At 47.2% G+C, this 23,163-nt stretch overlaps 2 protein-coding genes across 14 annotated transcripts in view; both read left to right on the top strand.

The window, feature by feature from the left end:
* The first annotated feature begins 887 nt into the window (after window positions 1-887).
* Window positions 888-19,532, top strand: LIN28A (lin-28 RNA binding posttranscriptional regulator A). The gene is made up of 4 exons (XM_015132018.3): window positions 888-993; window positions 1,451-1,647; window positions 14,865-15,049; window positions 16,114-19,532. Exons 1-4 carry the CDS (start codon window positions 963-965, stop codon window positions 16,328-16,330), a joined length of 630 nt encoding a protein of 209 aa, XP_014987504.1. The 5' UTR covers window positions 888-962; the 3' UTR covers window positions 16,331-19,532.
* A 3,118-nt stretch (window positions 19,533-22,650) lies between these two features.
* Window positions 22,651-23,163, top strand: part of DHDDS (dehydrodolichyl diphosphate synthase subunit) — a 44,471-nt gene continuing 43,958 nt past the window's right edge. For 7 of the 13 annotated variants that reach the window (XM_077967896.1, XM_077967887.1, XM_077967877.1 and 4 more), the window contains exon 1: window positions 22,809-22,925. The gene's annotated coding sequence lies outside the window, so the exon portion shown is untranslated. Of the gene's footprint in view, window positions 22,783-22,808; window positions 22,926-23,163 lie in introns of those variants that run through there. The other 6 variants (XM_077967903.1, XM_077967891.1, XM_077967881.1 and 3 more) reach the window with 2 other exon arrangements.

Below are 23,163 nucleotides of genomic sequence, written 5' to 3'. Positions count from 1 at the left end.
TAAGAGCACTTTCTCTTTTCTAACTGGGGGAGGCCCAGAAAAACTCTGTGTCAGAAACTCTGGGAGGCAGACATTCAGATGTAGTCAGAGGCAGACAGACTTTGGAAGGCAGCGCTTTGGTCAGGACAGACCAGCCCTGTGTGTCCCCAGCCTCTCCCCCCTGCTCCCCCATCCCGGGCTTCCTAGTGTCCAGAACTCCAGGTCTATCTAAGCACACGGGGGTGGGGGGTGAGAACGGGTCAGCGCCAAGCAGCCGGGTCAGCTCAGAGGCCTGAGGGGGAAGAGAGGGGGAGGGGCGCTCAAGAGCTGGGGGAGGGGGAGGGCCCATTCATTTCTCCCTTGACAGGTGGTTTGTGTTTCTGATTGGCCAGCGCTGCCAGGCTCACACCTCCCTCCCCCAACTCTCTGGAATGTATAATTATCTGCGCGGGGGGTGGGGGTGGTGTGTGTGTTTGTGTGTGTGTGTGTGTGTGTGTGTGTGTGTGAGCAGTCACGTGGTTTTAAAACTACCCCCCCCACCAGGTCCCCCACCTGTATCTGCTTTGGGGACCCCTATTGAGTCCAAAATGCAGGATCCCAAATTCCGGGGTACTCAAGCCTTCTAGAGCAGACAGCCCCATCTCCAGATGTGTGTGTGGGGAGGGGGTATCAAACCTCAAGGTTCTGAGAAGGGACACCCCAGAGGTGTCAGAGACCAGAGCAGTGGGGGAGGGCCGGAGCTGGAGCTGGAGGGAAAGGGAGGGGAAAGGAGAGGGAGGGGAGGGGAGGGGGCTGCCCGCGGGGGGTTGGGTCATTGTCTTTTAGAATTTGGGAGCCTTTGAAAAGCCGTGGGCCCTCCCACCGCTATTGTGCGGGGGAAGATGTAGCAGCCTCTTCTCCGAACCACCCCTTTGCCTTCGGACTTCTCCGGGGCCAGCAGCCGCCCGACCAGGGGCCCGGGGCCACGGGCTCAGCCGACGACCATGGGCTCAGTGTCCAACCAGCAGTTTGCAGGTTCGAGCTCGGGACTTAGCTGGGACACCTTAGGAGGCAGGGGCGGCCAGGAGCCACGTAGAAGGAAGGTGGAGAACTGACTCCAAGGCTGCCCAAAGGACCCCAAGACGGTGCGGCCTCCTTCTTCATAGGGCCGTCTCTGGAGCAAGGAACCTTGGTGTTCCAGTGGCGTGCGCGCCAGACTACGTGGGTGGATGGAGGGGAGAGGTTTGTCTCGCCATGAGTCTCCGGGAAACGCATTGTGGGAAGAGGAGCAAACTTTCGGGGCACCACTGTCCCGGTGTACGCTAGGGGAGCGCGGGAGGCGACCGGGATAGGTTTCTTCTGTTCCTTGGTAGCTGCCCCCTCCTGACTGTCCACTTATGGGGTTGGACACTCGGGTCTCCCTGCCTGGAGCCCGAGACCGCCTTCCGATTCCGTGCCCCCTAGCTGAGTGCCTGGCCCTCCCTCTCTCTAGGTGGCTGCGCCAAGGCGGCAGAAGAGGCACCCGAGGAGGCGCCGGAGGACGCGGCCCGGGCGGCGGACGAGCCTCAGCTGCTGCACGGTGCGGGCATCTGTAAGTGGTTCAACGTGCGCATGGGGTTCGGCTTCCTGTCCATGACCGCCCGCGCCGGGGTCGCGCTCGACCCCCCAGTGGACGTCTTTGTGCACCAGGTGAGACTGATTGCGGTAACTTTGTCCAGGGAAGGGCGTCTAGGTGCACGTATCCACGGGTGGGCTCCGGGTTCGCTGTTGAATTGAGGGCCTTCGGGAGCCCTCATTATGCGTCCCTGTCTTTGCTTCGGCACCCCAATTCTGAGTCCCTGTTAACTATCTCGGGGGGAGTAGTTGGAGGCAGCACCAATTATCAGCACCCCCGCCCCCTTCCGGGAACCCCTCCGGCTCACCACGTGTCTATTACCTCTTTCCCCTGGGAAGGGGTAGGGGGCAGGGAGGTGACCCCATGTGGCAGAAACTAAGGTTGTATTGTGCTTGCCGGTGGGGGGAGGGCGAGCAGGCCGGCCAGGGAAGCACATGCCGGGCCTGAGCCGGGCGCCCAGCGCCTCCAACGTCTGAATGGAGCTCAGAAGGCGGGAGAGAGTGAGGGCAACTGGCTACTGGACCCAAGGGGCATAAAGCCGAGAAGTCAGCCACATCCCCTTTTTAATGCAGACCTCACCTGGCTGGTCACTAAAAACTGGGTTTGGCCGATCCCTGAAGGATCCACATGGGAGCTTGTAAGCTCAGGACTGGGGTCTTTGCTGTCCACTTCCCGTGAAGAAGGAAAACCCAAGGAGCCCTGGCCTTCCTTACATTGCTGGGCCAGGCTGGGAGGGAAGTGGATAGGTCGCAACCCCAAGTTCTCAGTTAAAGCAGGGCAGCACAGTAGGGGGTGAAATTCAGTGTCGCAGGGCAGGGGGTGGAGGGAGGCTGGCCTCTGGACCTATTCTCCGCTTGGCATTTATGGCCCCAGACAGCCATTGATTGCTGTCTCAACATTCCTGGCCTCAAACAAGAAGCCAGAGACTTCAGGTCTCCCTCCTCCCAGGCTTCCCCTTCCTGAATATCCTAGAGGCATTCTGGTGGTCCTGGGCCACCAGCTACCCATAAAGACCATGGAAAGGAAGTTGCTTGCTGCCTGTGGCCCTTCCATCTTTGGAGGTTTGCGGCTGGATCTGGAAAGAAGAAATTGCTAATCCCAGATCGTGTAGGTTGACACCCAGGCCGGGCAGGGAGGGGTTACTTAAGGGAGGTTGGCTTTAGGAGGTGTGGGGGAGGGGAAAGGAGGATGTGGGGATTAAGGGCTGGAGCCTGAGGGATGGCATTCTTGGGGGGAGGGGTGGGGAAGGGAGATGCTGGATGGACTAGTTGGAGGCAGCAGGGACATCTTTGAGCACAGCCTTCAGTGAGGAACAAACCAGGGGAATAGATGCAGAGAGATGGGGAGCCACTACTTAGTGCTGGGGCCATGGGGTCAGTGGGCTACTTGAACATCTGCCAAGAGGACCTGTAGCAGGATACTGAGCTGACCCCTTGCAGCATCCTGATCCCCCCCAACCCCCCATTAGACAGCTAGTTTCCCACTGGTGGCTTTTCTCCCTTCTCTGTATCATTTACATATGTGAATGATAACCCACAGGAAGTAATTGTGGGAGAAAGAAGGGAATTGGCCTCTTTAGATCTATTAAATCACTTTATTACAGGAACCAGCTTTGAATGGCCCTCCTCAGCAGGGTAGCAAGCCTCCCCCACTCTCCCATTTATCTGATCACAAAGAGATTAAAATCTTTCCTGGTCTGGGGACTGGACAGCTCCCCCAACTTTGGGAGGCTGGAATAAAAGATTCAGACCCAACGTTTCCTCATCTCCCACCCAAAGGCTGCCTGATAGGGAAGGGCTGAGGGGAACGTATCCCCTCATCTTTTGGGTTCCTTGGTGATATACATACCCCAAGGAAGGTGGTTTTTTGTTTGGTTTTGTTTTTTGAGCAAATGGGGACTTGGGCCTAGCAGGCTTCACCTCAGGATCTAGAGCAATTGGAAAACTATTGGATGGCATAGAGCATGCATTGAGTCTACACTACGGGGTCAGATGTACTGGCTTGGAAATACTGTGGATTTTAGGCTCTTGGAACATCCAGGAACCCACAGTTGAGTAAGTTGTCAAGAGGGAGCTGAGCTGGAAGAGAACTAAGAATTTGTCTCTCTAATCCCCAGCTCTTCCCATTCTACTCAGAAAGCACAAAGATGGGTGGCGATTCCCTGAACTTTTACCTGGTAGCTCTGATAATGGTAGCATGCCGGCAGGGCTTGGGTCAGGGGTCCTCCAACTCCACCTTAGCGGTAAGTTAGATTAGTGATTCCGGTCTTTGCACTTGTTTTTTGTTTTTTGGTTTTTGGCTTTTTTGAGATGGAGTTTGGCTCTTGTTGCCCAGGCTGGAGTGCAATGGCACGCTCTCTGCTCACAGCAACCTTCACCTCCCAGGTCAAGCGATTCTCCTGCCTCAGCCTCCTGAGTAGCTGGGATTACAGGCATGTGCCACTATGCCCGGCTAATTTTTTGTATTTTTAGTAGAGTCGGGGTTTCTGCATGTTGGTCAGGCTGGTCTTGAACTCCCGACCTCAGGTGATCTGCCTGCCTCGGCCTCCAAAAATGCTGGGATTACAGGCGTGAGCCACCGCGCCTGGCCCTTCTGCACTTGTGGTTAGAAATGACTCTCTGGAAATGTAATGGTAAAGGAATTTAGTAAACACAGGATAAATTGTTTACTGGGGGAGGAAAGTGTTCCCGAAGCAGAGAGTAAGAAATCTTTAACAAAACTTCCCATTCTTTGGCTGCTGGGGTTGGGCACCCTGGGGTTAGGGTGGGCTGGTGGGAAGGTAATTGTCCTAAGATAGCATCTACCAGAGGGAGGGGGTCAGGAAGCCCTTTTGCAAGTAAAGAGGAAGGGGGAAAGGCAATTTAAAAACATTTTCTTTTCCCTTCCAAAGTTGGGGTTATTAGGATCCCAACGCCCTATTAACTAATGTTCTTATGCTCTCTCCCAAATGCTGTAATATCCTCTTCAAGAGTAGATAAGTAGGGGAAAAATCCCACCCCCTAGCCAAAAACTAAACAAAACAACAACAAAACACAAAGCAAAGAGATTTCTATAACAACTCTTCAGGTACACATCTTTAGATTTAGAAATCTGCCTGTCTCTAGAGTTAGGGAAATAGATAGCAAGCCCTTAAATGAGTTTCTCGATCTCAGCACTATTGACATGTTTTGAGCAGGATAATTTGTTCTGGGGAGTCTGTCCTATGCATTACAGGATGTACCGCAGTGTTGCTGGTCTCTACCCGCTAGAGGCCAGTTGCATCTCAGGTGTGACAATCAAAAACATCTCCATACATTTTCAAATGTCCCCTTGGAGTCAAAGTCTCATCCCTGCTTGAGAAACATAGTTATACAGGAAAGCTGGAGCAAGAAGCTAAACTGTCAACTATTTCCCTGGGATTCATCAAGAATTCAAAAATCCTCATTTTGGGCCATTTTAAGAGTTTTGGTGTAACTCATGTTTCCTGTGGTTCAATTTGCAAACTCTCAAGATTTATAAAAATTTGGAAATAAGGAAAACTCCCTGCTTTCCCATAGTTCCTCAGGACCCAGATATGTTTAAATCTCAAATATGTTTAAATTGACTTTCTGGCTAAAATGCTGTATTAGAAGACTAGGAGTCAAAAGAAAAGCCCAGATTTGACCAAGGGACCAAGTTGGTTTAGGAGAAAAAGTTTTTAATACCTAGACGAACTGCTGAAATTGCCCTGAAGCCACGTGGCCTGCTTTTTCTGGAAGCCATGAGTGAGGAGGTGGTAAGAGCAATCTTATTCAGGGTCTAGGTTAGGACTGCTGGGTTTGGTGGCAGGGTTGTGGGGGTGGGTGGGGAAATATACGAGATCTTTCCTCCTGGTTTGTAACACTGCACCTCTGATTGCTCACCTCGTGTCTAGTTATTGATGTACTGCTCTTATACCCTTCTTTATGTAACCCATAGGCTCTTTGAAGGGAGAAACTTAGCTGCCTGGTTAATTTTCTAGTATGCACTCGGTGGGCTGAGGAATGAATAAGAAAAGGGGCATCTTGAGGACCTTGGTGAATCAGAAGGACACTTAGCAGTCTGGGGTCCATGTCGGCAGAGATCTTTCGCTTTCTGGGCTGGCTACATGGCCTGGGCACAACATAGAATATGGCCTGGGCACAACATGGCACTATGAAAGTTTGTGGAATGAATGTCAGTAGATCACAACTCTGAGCCCAGAGATGTTCCTCTCATTTTTGTTGATAGAGTGGAAGCCACAGATTTAGTGGCCATCCATGAGTTATTTCTGTCCTAATAGGAAAAGGCAGCTTAAAAATAAATTAACTTGATTTTTCAGAAAGTTGGTAGAGAGGCAGGAAGGTTCCTGAACACATGGTGGAATCTTCTGGGGTCCTCTTCTTTCTGAGACATGCTTCTAGACAATGTCTTTTATTTTTATTTTTTGAGATTGAGTCTTGCTCTGTCACCCAGGCTGGAGTGCAGTGGCACGAACTCGGCTCACTGCAACTTCCGACTTTTGGGTTCAAGCAGTTCTCCTGCCTCAGCCTCCCAAGTAGCTGGGATTACAGATGTACACCACCATGCCCAGCCAATTTTAGTATTTTTAGTAGAGATGGGGTTTCACCATGTTGTCCAGGCTGGTCTCAAACTGGAGTGGTCCACCTGCCTGGGACTTGCAAAGTGCTGGGTGGCATGAGCCACCGTGCCCGGTGACAGTGTAAAGTAAAGGCTGTGACACCATCCTGAACAAAGCTTCAAATATGGGAAGTTTCTACCCTGTGGTTGTTGACACTGCTGCCTGCCTTACAAGTGGTTTTCAGTAACATTCACCATGGCCATTTAGTGTCTTTAACATTGCTAATCACATTCTACTGGAATTATTGTTTTTTGGAGTAACTGCCCTAGGTAAAACTACATCTCCTCTCTTCCTGCAGGCATGAGTATCAACCACTGGCCACATAGTCGGAGTGGGAGGTCAAAGGAGTTGGGGGAGAATACACAGTTGATAGAGACTTATTTAACATGATCTCAGCATGGAGGTTTTTTTGTTGTTGTTTGGTTTTGTTTTGGAGACGGAATCTCTCTCTGTTACCCAGGATGGAGTGCAGTGGTGTGGCCCTGGCTCACTGCAACCTCCGCCTCCCGGGTTCAAGCGATTCTCCTGCCTCAGCCTCCCAAGTAGCTAGGATTACAAGCACCTGCCACCATGCCCGGCTAATTTTTTGTATTTTTAGTAGAGACGAAGTTTCACCATGTTAGCCAGGTCTCGAACTCCTGACCTCGTGACGATCCGCCCGTCTAGGCCTCCCAAAGTGCTGGGTTTACAGGCATGAGCCACCGCGACTGGCCCAGCGTGGAGTTATTTAATTTAGACGAGACTTGACTTTTCTAAGCAGTATTCTTTTCTAAGCAGTAGACTGTAAGAACTGAGTTTCTGGCCTAAAAGTCTAGGAACCTTTCATTCTTATCCCCGATAGAGCAGGTGGTTGGGTGGGGCCAGGGTGGGACGTGGAGGACGAGATGACTGCCCTAAGGAGCTGTGGAGGATAAATCTACCTGGACACTTGTTCACAGCCCAGACCAGGTAGCTAGCTACTCAGTACCTCCTGGTATAGGCGCCCTCGGGCTTACCTTTGGCCAGACAGGCTGAGCAGCGCCATCTGGTGGAGAACTCCAGGCAGGAACTACACGGCCTGGCTGTGGCTGAGCAGAGGGGATCAGAGGGATTGGTTGCCTGAAGCCTTGGGTTCCAGACACCCCTTTCACCACCCTCCTTGACACACACACACCATCAAATAACTGCTTCTGGGAGAACCGGTTGGTTTCCTAACCCTTACCATATCTTACCTCCAGGAATGAAGCAAGATAGGGATGTGACACCACAGGACTGAGTCACTATAATTACTTTCATCAGATGCTTTTTTAAACGTAGCTGCTAGAAAGTTTTCAATTATATATGTGACTTGCATCATATTGAATTGCATTGGCGAGAGTTAGGCCAGCTGCATTCAGCTCAGCTCTTGCCTCGTACTGCAGCTTTAACGAAGGTGCTTATTAACCCCTCTGACTCCATGTCCTCATGTTGTAACATGAGGGTCTTCATAACACCCCACTGCACCAGTTTATTACAAGGGTTAAGTGAGTTGCAACATGTAAAGTGGTTAGAATGCCACTTAGCCTACAGTAAGCATCAATTAGTAACAGTTATTTTGCATAGTACATAGACATTCGACAAATGATTGTGCAAGCTAGGAACCTAGAACTGAGGTAGAGACTTGCACTATGGAATCTTCGGCTGGAATGGCCTGGAAGAAGAGCTGGAATAGCCTCTTGCAGAAGAGCCAAGAACCCCAGCTTTAATCTGCACAACTGTAGCAAGTACCCTGAAATTCTGTTGCCACTTATGTAGAAAGAGGGACACTTAGGTTCCTGCGTGGTTTTTTTTTCTTTTTTTTTTTTTTTTTTTGTTCATACCTTTTTTTTCTTCTATAATGTTTTGTTTTGTTTTTAACTCCACATTTCCTAAGTGACCCCTAAGGCTCATTCTATCTCTAAACTTGTAAAGGCATAAATTGATGCTGAGATGAGGTACTTAGTGTGGGCTGTATAGGGTAATGCAGGCAATTACTGAGGTATTAAGAAGGGATCAGAAGGCCTAAGTACTTTAACTGGAGAGCTTCCTTCCCTGCCATCAAAAAAAGAAAAAAATGCTTTCTGTTGTCTGATGCCACATTCCCCAACACAGTAGGCCCAGGCAGGCTCCCCACTGTCCTAACTTGAAGAAATTGGGAAAGGATGATGTGAGTCATGCCTCCTTTCCTCCTCCCCTTTAAAACAATTTATCTGAATCAATAATTGAGGATTGGACTGAAGAGACCCAAGGGGAGGTGGTTCTGTTTGGTTCTATCCATGAAGTGGGCAGTGGGCAAGCCAGAGAAGGGAAGATGGCTGCTGATGGTGACTTTGGCAAGACTGCCTGGGGAAGGAAGGATTTTCTACATCTAGTTCTCTTACCGTGACCATAACCCCAACATGGAGAGGAAGGAAGAAACTGTTGAATGTGGGGAGGAGGGAGAGGGGGATACAAGAGGGATCTGTGCCTTGGAACTCCAGGAATCTGACCACCAGAACCAGCCAGTGTCAACTCTTTGTTTCCTGGGGCTGGGCCCTATTGGGGGAGCTCAGGCCATGCCCCTCCCCCCAAGGTCTTTTCTTTTTGGAGGGGGTGGGGAAAGGGGCGGGGCCCTGCTTTGTGTGTGGTTGGGGGTGGAATGGGGGTGGTACAAGAATTTCAGGCGCTTTTCAGATGCAGGCCCTGGGAGGCTGGCTCTGTGGGGCTGCACGCTGATTACCTATCTGATAAGAGAGGAATTCAAACTATGTGTTTTAGAAAGGGGCGGGGGAGGAGGGCAGGGAGCCACCCCTGGAGACCACCGGTTTAAATCTTGGCCAGCCGGTTACACTGAGATGCCTGCAGGGGTGGGGGTTCACTCTGTAAAAGTCTTAGACCTCAGATCCTCCAGTGATGCAGTGAGTGACCTGAGAGGACTAGTCAATTTCTTGTTGCATGTCCCCACTTAAAGATCCTCTTAAAATAAGCCTATGAGGTGTCCATAGAGGAAGGTGTTACTCTCCAGTAAACTGGGGCTCAGAGGGGATAGTCTTCTGAGTTTCTATAGCCAGTTAGGATAAAACCAGATGCTTGGCACTTAGTTCTCTCTGTTAACCCGCCCCATCCAGTCGGAAGAGGTTGATAATTGCCACTCCCTGAGGATTTATGTGTGGCAGGCGAAGTGCTAACTACTTCTCATGCATAAAACCTCACAGCACTACCATAAAATTAGTATTTACTCCATTTTATAGATGATTAAAGAAAGGAGGGAACAGGCCCTCAGACTCAATCAACCCTTGTTCCTAACCATTTACCTCCTGAATCACAGCTAGAACTAAGAGTGTCCCAGCCTAACACAGGCTGGGCAAGCGAGTGAAGCTGGAATTGCCTGGGTCCAGAAGGCTCTTGGTCTGGCTCCTCTAAGACCTCCCGACTCACCCACTAATTGCATCTCTTGTCCCACCCAGCTCAATAAAAAATAAGTCAAATCTAATTATAATTTTTATTTTTTGAGATGGATTCTTGCTGTCACCCAGGCAGGAGTGCAGTGGTGCGATCTCAGCTCACTGCAACCTCTGCCTCCCGGATTCAAGCGATCCTTCTACCTCAGCCTCCCAAGTAGCTGGTACCACAGGCACATGTCACCATGCTCAGCTAATTTTTGTATTATTTTGTAGAGAACAGGGTTTTGCCATGTTGCCCAGGCTGGTCTCCAATTCCTGAGCCTCAAGCTCAGGATCCACCTGCCTCAGCCATCCAAATTGCTGGGATTACAGTTGTGAGCCACCATGCTCAACCTTACAAATTTAAGTTTAAACTCAGGGTGGTTACTGTGCAACAGCAAGAGAGATATTGCACCCGGCCCGCAATATCATCTTAAAACAAAAATTTGGCCAGGCACAGTGGCTACGCCTGTAATCCCAGCACTTTGGGAAGCAGAGGTGGGCGGATCATGCGGTCAGGAGTTTGAGACCAGCCTGGCCAATAAGGTGAAAGCCCGTCTCTACCAGAAATACAAAAATTAGCAGGGTGTGGTGGCGTGTGCCTGTAGTTCTAGCTGCTCTGGAGGCTGAGGCAGAAGAATCGCTTAAACCCAGGAGGTGGAGGTTGCAGTGAGCTGAGATCGCGTCACTGCACTTCAGCCTGGGCGATAGAGTGAGACTGTGTCTCCAAAAAAAAAAAAGAAGTGATGAGGAATCTGTGGTTCCCATCTTGATGAAGAGCATGCTTCATCTAAGTTCCAGTTTGGAATACTCCCCCCCAGTCACCAACATAAAATACTAATGCTACTTACTCATGTTTCCTTGAGCGAGGACTAGGTAGGTGCACAGTGATCCCTTTTGCTTTTTTTCTATGACGACTACTCCTTGTTGACATATTGACACTGTTGTTTTACTAAAATAAATGAAGCTGTAATGAAGTCTATTCAGGGTAGGGTCTGAGATGCTGTCACCTCCACTAAATGTCAAGTTGGTGGTGCAGTAAGTGGCATGATAGAATGAGCTCTGAGCTTTAAATCAGGAACTCTGGGTCATCTGACTCTGGCTTTGCTACAGAACTAGCTGTATGAATAACTTTTTTTTTTTTCTTGATGGCTGCTGGCTGTTTGCTAACTGCTTTATAAATATCAGTGTCCTTAAATTTTGGTACAAATATGCAGTGTTCTAATGGGATTATTCCATACATATTGTTCTAAATCTTGCTTTTTGTTTTTTCTTTAACAATACTGTGGTTATCTTTCTCAGCTGAATGATTAAAAATTTGCCTCCTGGTTCATTAATTCATTAAAAAATGTGCTAGGCATTATTTCAGGTACCAAAATGTGGCTGTGAACAAACCAAAGACTTTACGTTGTTTTTAATGGCTGCATGGTATTCATTATTATAGATGTACCATATTTATTCAACCGGTACATTTAACAAGGTAAAAAGCCTATATGAGGAAAAAACTCAAATTATATTAAAGGAAAAAATGAAAAAACATACCACGATCTTGGATTGGAAGATTCAGTGATTCTAAAGGCTATGGGAAAATATAAATTGCCAAGAATACCAGGTATTACCATTTAAATTGGATATCATCAGCAGCATAGCAACTACAAATAAACCGGTAGGTTATTTCCAATTTTTTTAAACCAACAATGAGATACTGAATATATGTGTCATGCTAAGACTTCCTACTGATATCTACTTATATTATGTTGTGTAATTCTTTTTTCTTAGTGATTCATGGTATATTTTTGTAGTTTTACCAGTCTGATTATCTGTCTTAACTTTTCAGTATTTTTCTTAACAATGAGGTGTTTAAATCCTCTGAAATGTATTTTGCATGTGTATCAAACAATGTGTAGGAATATGGCTTCCTTTCCAAATGGATTATTAATTTTTATAGCAGGATTTATTGGATTATTTTCCTTGCTTATTGATTTCTCCATGTATTCTCAGATCTCTCTGTGATTTTCCATTTTAATCCTCTGATCCATCTGCTTGGGTTATACTGTCTTTTGGTAACATTATTTTAATATAATTTCAAACTTTAAAAAGCCTGCAAGAACAATACCCAACGCTCCCACATAACCTTTACTCAGATTCATCAACTCTTAACATTTTCCCCCTTTGCTTTATCATTCTTTATCTTGGTACAGATAGTTTTATTTCATTTTTTAAAACTGTAAATTGGAGACAGTAAGCACCTTTATCTCTAAATATTTCAGTGCGTATTTCCCAAGAATGGGAATAGTGATCTTTTTTTTTTTTTTTTTTTGAGACAGGGTCTCACTCTGTCACCCAGCCTGGAGCATCTCTTTTCACTGCAACCTCTGCTTCCCGGGCTCAAGGGATCCTCCCACCTCAGCCTCCCCAGTAGCTGGGACTACAGGCATGCACCACTATGCCTGGCCCATTTTTGTATTATTTTGTAGAGACGGGTTTTTGCCATATTGCCCAAGCTGGTCTCGAATTCCTGGGCTCAAGCAATCCGCCCATCTTGGCCTCCCAATGTGCTGGGGATTACAGGCATCAGCCACTGTGCCTGACTGGGAATATCAGTCTTACATCATTTCAGTACACTAATCATAATCAGGAAATTAAACACTGATACATTTATCTATATACCATATGCAAATTTTGTCGATTGTCCTATTTTTTTTTTCTGTTTCAAGATTCAATCTGGAATCTTGGATTGCATTGAACTGTTCAGTTCTTCAGGCTTTGTCTTTTTATAGCCTTGACATTTTTGAAGTTCTGTTTTATAGGAATGTCCCTCAGTTTGAGTTTGTCTGATGTTCCCTCAAGGTTAGATTCATAGTCATAAGATTCAAAGTCGTTAGATTTAAAGTCATAAGTCCTTAGTGCATCATATCAGGAGATATGTGTGTCCTATTGTAGGCAAAGCAAAATGCAAAGAACTTGACTAGGGTATTATTTGCCAGTTTTCTCCACTGTAAACTTGCTGTTTTTCGCTTTGTAGTTGCTACGCTGCTGATGATATCCAATTTAAATTGTAATAACTGGTATTCTTGGCAATTTATATTTTCCCATAGCCTTTAGAATCACTGAATCTTCCAATCCAAGATCGTGGTATGTTTTTTCATTTTTTTCCTTTAATATAATTTGAGTTTTTTCCTCATATAGGCTTTTTAACCTTGTTAAATGTATTCTGAGGGTTTTGGTGTTTTTGTTTGTTTCTGAGACTCTGTTGCCCAGGCTGGAATGCAGTAGCATAATCTCGGCTCACTACAACCTCCATTCCATGGGCTCAAGCAATGCTCCCACCTCTGCTGGGATTACAGGAGTGAGCCAGACAGTGTCTGGCTCCGTTACCCAGGCTGGAGTGCAGTGGTGCCATCTCTGCAACTTCTGCCTCCCGGGTTCAAATGATTGCCTCAGCTTCTTGAGTAGCTGAGATTACAGGTCTGTGTACCATGCCCAGCTAATTTTTGTATTTTTTGTAGAGATGGCATTTCGCCACTTAGGCCAGGCTGGTGTTGAATTCCTGGATTCATGTGATCTGCTCATCTCTGCCTCCCCCAAGTGCTGGGATTACAGATAGGCATGAGTCACGGTACCTGGCCTATTCCATTTATTTGTTTGTTTAACATGTTTTGCAGCCATTATTGTGATTTCTTTTTTTTTTTTTTTTTTTGAGACGGAGTTTCATTCTTGTTTCCCAGGCTAAAGTGCAATGGCGCAATCTCGGCTCACCACAACCCCCTCCTCCCAGGTTCAAGTGATTCTCCTACCTCAGCCTCCCAAGTAGCTGGGATTACAGGTGCCCACCACCACACCTGGCTAATTTTGTATTTTTAGTAGTAGAGACAGGGTTTCTCCATGTTGGTTAGGCTGGTCTCAAACTCTTGATCTTAGGTGATCCACCTGCCTTGGCCTCCCAAAATGCTGGGATTACCAGGCATGAGCCATCGCACCCGGCCCATTATTATTATTTCTTAAATCAGTGAGCATCTTGAGGTTTTTTTTCTTTCCTAAATAAGGCATATAATATTGCTTTGAAATAAAAATACCACTTGATTTTGTATTTTTTCCAGTATTCTATTTATTTGGTCTTTTGATGATGGTATAAATACTAAGTGAGGCATTATGTGAAAAATGAATGTTTCAGTACTTTATAGTGTGACACTTTATATTTTATTTATTTATTTTTTTGAGATGGAGTCTTGCTCTGCCAACCAGACTACAGTGGTGTGATCTTGGCTAACTGCAACCTCCACCTCCAGGGTTCAAGCAATTATCCTGCCTCAGCCTCCCGAGTAGCTGGGATTACAGGCGACTGCCACCACACCCGACTAATTTTTGTATTTTTAATAGAGACACAGTTTCACATGTTGGCCAGGCTGGTCTTGAACTCCTGACCTCGTGATCCACCTGCTTCAGCCTCCCAAAGTGCTGGGATTACAGGCGTAAGCCACTGCACGCAGCTGAGCTACCATGCCCAGCTATTTTTATTGTATTTTATTTATTTATTTATCTATTTATTTATTTTTGAGACAAAGTCTTGCTGTGTTGCCCAGGCTGGAGTACAAAGGTGCCATCTCGGCTCACTGCAACCTCTATAGCTTGACACCTCAAATTTCGTAATTTTATATTTGTTGATTTCTTCCAAATGCTTATATGTAGAAATTTTTCTCTTTGTTTGTTTTGTTTTTTGAGACAAAGTCTCACTCTGTTGCCCAGGCTGGAATGCAGTAGCATGATCTTGGCTCACTGCAACCTCCGCTTTCTGGGTTCAAGCAATTCTCCTGCCTCAGCCTCCCAAGTAGCTGGGATTACAGGTGCCTACCACCATGCCTGGCTAATTTTTTTTATTTTTAGTAGAGATGGTGTTTCACCATGTTGGCCAAGCTGGTCTCGAACTCCTGACCTCAGGTGATCCACCCGTCTCGGCCTCGCAAAGTGCTGGGATTATAGGTGTGAGCCACCGTGCCAGGCCCTCTGTTCTATTTTATTAAGAACTTTAAATTCTTAATTTAATAGCTATAAAATATCATGGCATCTGCTTATATAATTATGATTTTTGTTAATGTACTGGTAGACTTTTGTTGTTCGTAATTGTAGTGACTCTGAGTCAGTTTCCTTACCAGTAAAATAGGAGTACCATCACATTTGATTCCTGCCCTACAGGAATAAGTGCTCCTGGTCTTTCGGTGTAATAATGGAAACTAATGTTATTTCCCTTCACCAGAGTAAACTGCACATGGAGGGGTTCCGGAGCTTGAAGGAGGGTGAGGCAGTGGAGTTCACCTTTAAGAAGTCAGCCAAGGGTCTGGAATCCATCCGTGTCACCGGACCTGGTGGGGTGTTCTGTATTGGGAGTGAGAGGCGGCCAAAAGGGAAGAACATGCAGAAGCGCAGATCAAAAGGAGACAGGTATGGACTGGAAGGCAGCTTTTAGGTTGCTGGAGCATCCCCAGTCTCCCAATCCTGTCAGTTTTGGGTCACACAGCAAAACACGAAGGGAAGCCTGTGGTCCCTGGCAGCATCTGGAAGGCTGAGTGCCTGCAATAGGTGTGGGCAAGGGCAGTAGGTGAGGAGGGCACTGGGGGTGACTTAGTGCTTCTACTTGGGACAAGTAAGTTTGCTCTGTGGGCTCTAGCCTCAATTGTTAAGTGAGGCCAGTGATACTAACATCCTAGGATGGTTTTAGAATTAAAGGAAATCATGGATTTGCAAATGATGCGACAAGATAGTATTATCTGTATCTGTTGTTGCTTTACCAGGTCTGCAAATGGCGGGTTTCCTTAATCTTGTTTGGTCTTTTTTTTTTTTTTTGAGACGGAGTCTCGCTCTGTCGCCCGGGCTGAAGTGCAGTGGCCGGATCTCAGCTCACTGCAAGCTCCGCCTCCCAGGTTTACGCCATTCTCCTGCCTCAGCCTCCCAAGTAGCTGGGACTACAGGCGCCCACCACCTCGCCCGGCTAGTTTTTTGTATTTTTTAGTAGAGACGGGGTTTCACCGTGTTAGCCAGGATGGTCTCGATCTCCTGACCTCGTGATCCGCCCGTCTCGGCCTCCCAAAGTGCTGGGATTACAGGCTTGAGCCACCGCGCCCGGCCATCTTGTTTGGTCTTAAAGCCCCTTAGCTCTGAACAGATACTATAATTTGGCTTCTTTAATTTCTCTTATATTAAGGGTATGGAAGAATCTCTCCTATCCTCCAAGTTGCAGTTCCCAGTTGGGGTCAGTAACTTCTATTTCTGGTGTCTTGGTATTTTCAAGTTGACATGAATCTGAAGAGATCACCTAGACAATTAGATGTGGAAAGGACTTAAGAGATCATTTAGTAATAGTCCTCCTTTTGTAAGTGGGAAGTTTGGTCTCTGGGAAGGGAAGTAAGTGACAAACCTGTACCACAGCCAAGGTGTCCTCATTCATGGGAATCATCTGGCCTCTTCTTGCTCCTTTCTCTTACTTTTACCATCTTGCTTTGTACTAGGTGCTACAACTGTGGAGGTCTAGACCATCATGCCAAGGAATGCAAGCTGCCACCCCAGCCCAAGAAGTGCCACTTCTGCCAGAGCATCAGCCATATGGTAGCCTCATGTCCGCTGAAGGCCCAGCAGGGCCCTAGTGCACAGGGAAAGCCAACCTACTTTCGGGAGGAAGAAGAAGAAATTCACAGCCCTGCCCTGCTCCCGGAGGCGCAGAATTGAGCCACAATGGGTGGGGGCTATTCTTTTGCTATCAGGAAGTTTTGAGGAGCAGGCAGAGTGGAGAAAGTGGGAATAGGGTGCATTGGGGCTAGTTGGCACTGCCATGTATCTCAGGCTGGGATTCACACCATCACCCTTTCTTTCCTCTAGGTGGGGGGAAAGGGTGAGTCAAAGGAACTCCAATCACGCTCTGTCCAAATGCAAGTGAGGGTTCTGGGGGCAACCAGGATGGGGGAATCACCCTGCAACCTGCATACTTTATCTGAGGCTCCATTCCCAGAATTTCCAGCTTTTGAAAGTGGCCTGGATAGGGAAGTTGTTTTCCTTTTAAAGAAGGATATATAATAATTCCCATGCCAGAGTGAAATGATTAAGTATAAGACCAGATTCATGGAGACAAGCCACTACATTCTGTGGAAGGGAATCTCTCAGGAGTAAGCAGTGTTTTTTTTTTTTTTTTTCACATCTTGTATCCTCATACCCACTTTTGGGATAGGGTGCTGGCAACTGTCCCAAGCAATGGGTAATGATGATGGCAAAAAGGGTGTTTGGGGGAACAGCTGCAGACCTGCTGCTCCTGTGCTCACTCCTGCCCCATTCTGAGCCAATGTGATTTTATTTATTTGCTCCCTTGGATACTGCACCTTGGATCCCACTTTCTCCAGGATGCCAACTGCACTAGCTGTGTGCGAATGACGTATCTTGTGCATTTTAACCTTTTTTTCCCTTAATATAAATATTCTGGTTTTGTATTTTTGTATATTTTAATCTAAGGCCCTCATTTCCTGCACTGTGTTCTCAGGTACATGAGCAATCTCAGGGATAAGCCGGCAGCAGCTCCAGGTCTGCGCAGCAGGAATACTTTTTGTTGTTTTTGCCACCATGGAGAGCAACTATTTGGAGTGCACAGCCTATTGAACTACCTCATTTTTGCCAATAAGAGCTGGCTTTTCTGCCATAGTGTCCTCTTGAAACCCCCTCTGCCTTGAAAATGTTTTATGGGAGACTAGGTTTTAACTGGGTTGCCCCATGACTTGATTGCCTCCTACTGGAAGATTGGGAATTAGTCTAAACAGGAAATGGTGGTACAGAGGCTAGCAGAGGCTGGGCCAAGTGAAAGGCCCAGAGAGCAAGCCAAGATTAGGTGAGGGTTGTCTAATCCTAGGGCACAGGACGTGTTTTACATCTCCAGATCCATTCTTCACCAGATAAGGCTAGGCCTACCATGCACCACAGGGTGTGTGTGTGTTTGTAAAACTGCAGTTGCCAAGGATAAGTTTTAAGACCAATACCCCTGTACTTAATCCTGTGCTGTCCAAGGATGGATATATGAAGTAAGGTCTAAGATTCTTAACCTGTCAAAATTCTCGGGTTCCAGGGAGACACACAAGTGAGGGCTTTGTGGTGCCTGGGGCCTGTGTCCTGCCCTGCTGCAGTAGTGATTAATAGTGTCATGGTAGCTAAAGGAGAAAAAGGGGGTTTCGTTTACATGCTGTGAGATCACCGCAAACCTACCTCACTGTGTTGAAACGGGACAAATGCAATAGAACGCATTGGGTGGTGTGTGTCTCTTCCTGGGTTCTTGTCTCCCCTAAATGCTGCCCCCCCTCTAGTTATTGTATTTGTCTGGGCTTTATAGGACTTCACTAAGTTGATTGCTAGGTGGCCTAGTTTGTGTAAATATAATGTATTGGTCTTTCTCCGTGTTCTTTGGGGGTTTTGTTTACAAACTTCTTTTTGTATTGAGAGAAAAATAGCCAAAGCATCTTTGACAGAAGGTTCTGCACCAGGCAAAAAGATCTGAAACATTAGTTTGGGGGGCCCTCTTCTTAAAGTGGGGATCTTGAACCATCCTTTCTTTTGTATTCCCCTTCCCCTATTACCTATTAGACCAGATCTTCTGTCCTAAAAACTTGTCTTCTACCCTGTCCTCTTTTCTGTTCACTCCCAAAAGAAAACTTACACACCCACACTCATACACATTTAACACTTGGAGTGTCTCCACAACTCTTAAACGATGTATGCAAAAATCCTGAAGCTAGGAAAACCCTCTATCCCTTGTTCCCAACCACCTAAGTCAAGACCATTACCAATTCTTTTTTTTTTTTTAAGATGGAGTCTCTATCACCCAGGCTGGAGTGATTGGCTCACTGCAGCCTCTGCCTTTTGGGTTCAAGCAATTCTGCCTCAGCCTCCTGAGTAGCTGGGATTACAGGTGCCCACCACACCCAGCTAATTTTCATATTTTTAGTAGAGATAGGGTTTCACTGTGTTGTCCAGGCTGGTCTGGAACTCCTGACCTCAGGTGATCTGCCCACCTCGGCCTTCCAAAGTGATGGGATTACAGGCATGAGCCACCACGCTGGGCCGACTATTTCTTGATATATTCATGCCAAACACTGTAGCCCGGGCACAGTGGCTCACGCCTGTAATCCCAGCATGTTGGGAGGCTGAGGTGGGCGGATCACGAGGTCAGGAGTTCAAAACCATCCTGGCCAACACGGTGAAACGCTGTCTCTACTAAAATACAAAAAAAAAAAAACAGCTGGGTGTGGTGGTGCATACCTGTAGTCCCAGCTGCTCGCAAGGTAGAGGCTGCAGTGAGCCGAGATCGCATCACTGCACTCCAGCCTGGCAAGACTCCATCTCAAAAAAAAAAAAAAAAAAAAAGACATTGCTGTATTTTGGATGGATCAAACCTACTTAATTTTTAATCCTAAAGTAGAGAGATGCAACTGGGGCCTTCCATGTAGAAAGTGGGGTCAGGAGGCCAAGAAAGGGAATATGAATGTAAATCCAAGTCACTCAGGAACTTTTATGCAGGTGCTAGAAACTTATGTCAAAGTGGCCACAAGATTGTTTAATAGGAGACGAACGAATGTAACTCCATGTTTACTGCTAGAAACCAAAGCTTTGTGTAAAATCTTGAATTTATGGGAAGGGAGGGTAGGAAAGCCTGTACCTGTCTGTTTTTTTCCTGATCCCTTTCCCTCATTCCTGAACTGCAGGAGACTGAGCCCCTTTGGGCTTTGGTGACCCCATCACTGGGGTGTGTTTATTTGATGGTTGATTTTGCTGTACTGGGTACTTCCTTTCCCATTTTTTAATCACTTTTTAACACATGCTGACTCTTCTCTTCCCTTCTCCTTTCCCTGGGAAAATACAATGAATAAATAAAGACTTATTGGTACTCAAACTGTCATCCCCTTGTCAGATGTCTTTGCCCTTCCCATAACTCCCACTTTCTTGGATTGGGACTCAGAAGTCACAGAAGAACCATTACATTTTTCTGTTCAGCCACTTTGTTAGGAATGAATCTTGAAAGTTCAGTCCTCTTAGCACCTCATTACAGTGGATTTTTGTTTCTAGTTAAAGCCTCTTGTCCTTTCCTTGGAAGCTTCCACATTCAAGAGGGGATTAGGGGCTTGGCATGCATAAGAATGGGGTTGCCTGTGCCACTGGCTGGGATGAAAGGATGGGGCCATGGCTTGGGGCATGAGACCCTAATAATACTTTGTCCCCTACTCCTCAAAGTCCTTTACAAATCTTAATTAATTAACCCCTTGCAGCATCCCAAGGACAGAAATGTGTTGTGGAACTGGGGAAATTGAGGCCAGAGGAGATTCACTGACTAACTATAAATGCAACATTTTCTTTGAGCCAAAGTTTGCTTTTTATGAGCATCGAATTTTTTTTATATATCACAAGTCATCAAGCAAGAACACTGATTTTTAAACATCTATTCCCACTAAGGGAAGGATTTTAAAAAGGAAAAAAAAACTTGATTGGAGGCAAACCAAGTATATTAACACAACGTGCAAGGAAACAGGGAAACCAGTTTAAATCCCCAAGCCTGACATTGTCAGAGCAAGGGAAAGAAGTTTCATACATCTACTCCAGGGACTTTGTGGCTCCTTAATTGTACCAAAAGTCAAAGCTGACAGTAGAACCTCATAAAGCAGCAAACTACTAGTGGACTTAGTTAAATTGTCTTGCTGCAAAATGAAGTAAGTCGGACTGAAATTTACTCCCCAGGTTGCAAAGCAGGAAGGATAGAAAAGCTCAATACTATTCATTTCTACTCATCTCTAGGGCTTTCTCTGATCATGTTGCTGTGTTAAAATAACCCCTTTCATTAGAAAGAGTGGAAGACGGCCGGGCGCGGTGGCTCAAGCCTGTAATCCCAGCACTTTGGGAGGCCGAGACGGGCGGATCACGAGGTCAGCAGATCGAGACCATCCTGGCTAACCCAGTGAAACCCCGTCTCTACTAAAAAATACAAAAAACTAGCCGGGTGAGGTGGCGGGCGCCTGTAGTCCCAGCTACTCGGGAGGCTGAGGCAGGAGAATGGCGTAAACCCGGGAGGCGGAGCTTGCAGTGAGCCGAGATCCAGCCACTGCACTCCAGCCTGGGCAACAGAGCGAGACTCCGTCTCAAAAAAAAAAAAAAAGAAAGAGTGGAAGACATAATCAATTAGAAATTGCCAATAAAAAATCTCTTCCTTGCCTCATTTATTTAATAATATTGAAAAGTGAAATGCGACAAAAAGGTTCTTTGACAATTGTGAATTTTTATTCCACTCAAGACATAATGCATGATAAAGTTGTATTATGCTTTGCAAGAAATACTGGTTGTGGCCGGGCCAGGTGGCTCAAGCCTGTAATTCCAGCACTTTGAGAGGCCTAGGCAGGCAGATCACCAGGTCAAGAGACCCAAACCATCCTGGCCAAAATGGTGAAACCCTGTCTCTACTAAAAGTACAAAAATTAGCCAGCCGTGGTGGTGCGCGCCTGTAGTCCCAGCTACTCGGGAGGATGAGGCAGGAGAATCGATTGAACCCGGAAGGCGGAGGCTGCAGTGAGCCGAGATCGCGCCATTGCACTCCAGACTCAGTGACAGAGCCAGACTCCGTCTCAAAATAAATACATAAATAAATAAAAATAATACTGGTTGTATAAGAATCTGTAAAAAAATTTTTCCTCCTTTTTCAATTTTGAGAAGATTGAACTACGTTTTTTTTTTTTTTGAGACGGAGTCTCGCTCTGTCGCTCAGGCTGGAGTGCAGTGGCCCAGTCTCGGCTCACTGCAAGCTCCGCCTCCTGGGTTCACGCCATCCTCCTGCCTCAGCCTCCCGAATAGCTGGGACTACATATGCCCGCCACTACGCCCGGCTAATTTTTTGTATTTTTAGTAGAGACGGGGTTTCACTGCGTTAGCCAGGATGGTCTTGATCTCCCGACCTCGTGATCCACCCGCCTCGGCCTCCCAAAGTGCTGGGATTACAGGCGTGACCCACCGCGCCCAGCCTTAACTACGAATTTCTTTTGTGAGCCTAGAATCCTTGCAACCCTTTTTTTCGTAAAGGTTCAGTACAGAGCTAATGCCCTTAGCTTTTCTACCAGGGTTAATTTGTTATTTTCGTTTATGTGCTGCCAAAGCGAGCACCTTTCTGTTATTTTAGAAGTCATTCTTTTTTTTTTTTTTTTTTTTTTGAGACGGAGTTTCGCTCCTGTTGCCCAGGCTGGAGTGCAGTGGCGTGATCTTGGCTCACCGCAACAGCCGCCTCCAGGGTTCAAGCGATTCTCCTGCCTTAGCCTCCCGAGTAACTGGGACTACAGGCGCCAGGTTTCACGATGTTGGCCAGGCTGGTCTCGAACTCCTAACCTCAGGTGATCCGTTCGCCTCCGCCTCCCAAAGTGCTGGGATTACAGGCGTGGGTCACCGCGTCTGGCCTAGAAGTCATTCTTATGGCAGAGATCCTTCTGGCCTTACCGCTTCTCCTGAGTTCGTTGAGACAGGTCTTGGTAATCCACAAATCCTAAAATATGCGTGCCTTAAATCGGCACAAAATAGATTAATATTCTGCGCGTCTGTAAGATTGGCTGCGGCTAGAAACTTCTTCCCAGACGATTAAATCCACTAAATAAAACACGAAACGTAACGAGATAATTTTTAAGAGTATGTACCAGTGCTCTAATGAAGCCCGGTTCTGCGGCATTCCCAGGTTAGGACGCTGCCTTACCCCATTTCTCAGCAGTCCTAAGCTGCCTTCAAAGGCCGAGAAGCGCCTCGATTCTTCCCCCTGGCTCATTTCACTAGCGCGTTTTCCAGAAGCCTCCCAATCTGTGAGTCTACCGACCCTTCCGCTCCCCACACTGGGCTCAACCCCGTCTTCCCCAGCTGGTCCCCCAGCACGTGGCCTGGAGCCCAACCTCCCGCCCCGCTGGGTCACGTGAGCCTGGCTCTCACCCTAGCCGGCGTCCACACCCCACAGGACTGAGAACTGCCCTCCCTCTAGCCCGCAGGCGCAGGCGCAGGGCAGGGCCCCCCCAACTTGGGTGACGGAGGGGGCGTGTCGCAGCGCCCAAAGATGACGTGTTCTTCTAGCGCCACGTCGTGAGGAAGTGCCGGCCCACTGAAGCGGTGGGGACGCGCCCAGCGGAGCGAATCAGGTGCCACTGAACTGAAGGGGTGAACTAGAGGAGAAGAGGGTGACTGGGCGGGGAGCAGCTGCGGGAGAAGCAAAGGGACGACTGAGGGGGATAATCAGGAGACCACTGAGGCGTGAAGTACCGGCGGTGCGATAACTGAAGGGGTTAGTAACTGGGAGCGCAGAGTGGGAAACAGCTTGAGGGAAGATGGAGAAGGAAGAAACAGGGAATGATCAAGATGTGGGCACCATGATGTGGCAGGAAGCTGACTTAGATGTTCAGAAGAAGTCAGTGCAGATACTGAGGAAATGGGAATGGGAACAAGTCTGCAAAGGCACGAGAACCGAGGAAAGGCTTTTGCCCCCCAGAGGTCTCATTGCCTTATAAAACTGTGGGTGGTAA

The sequence above is a fragment of the Macaca mulatta genome, chromosome 1, assembly GCF_049350105.2.
Source record: "Macaca mulatta isolate MMU2019108-1 chromosome 1, T2T-MMU8v2.0, whole genome shotgun sequence".
In the NCBI taxonomy this organism is placed as follows: Eukaryota; Metazoa; Chordata; class Mammalia; order Primates; family Cercopithecidae; genus Macaca; species Macaca mulatta.
This window is presented reverse-complemented; position numbering and strand designations above follow the sequence as displayed.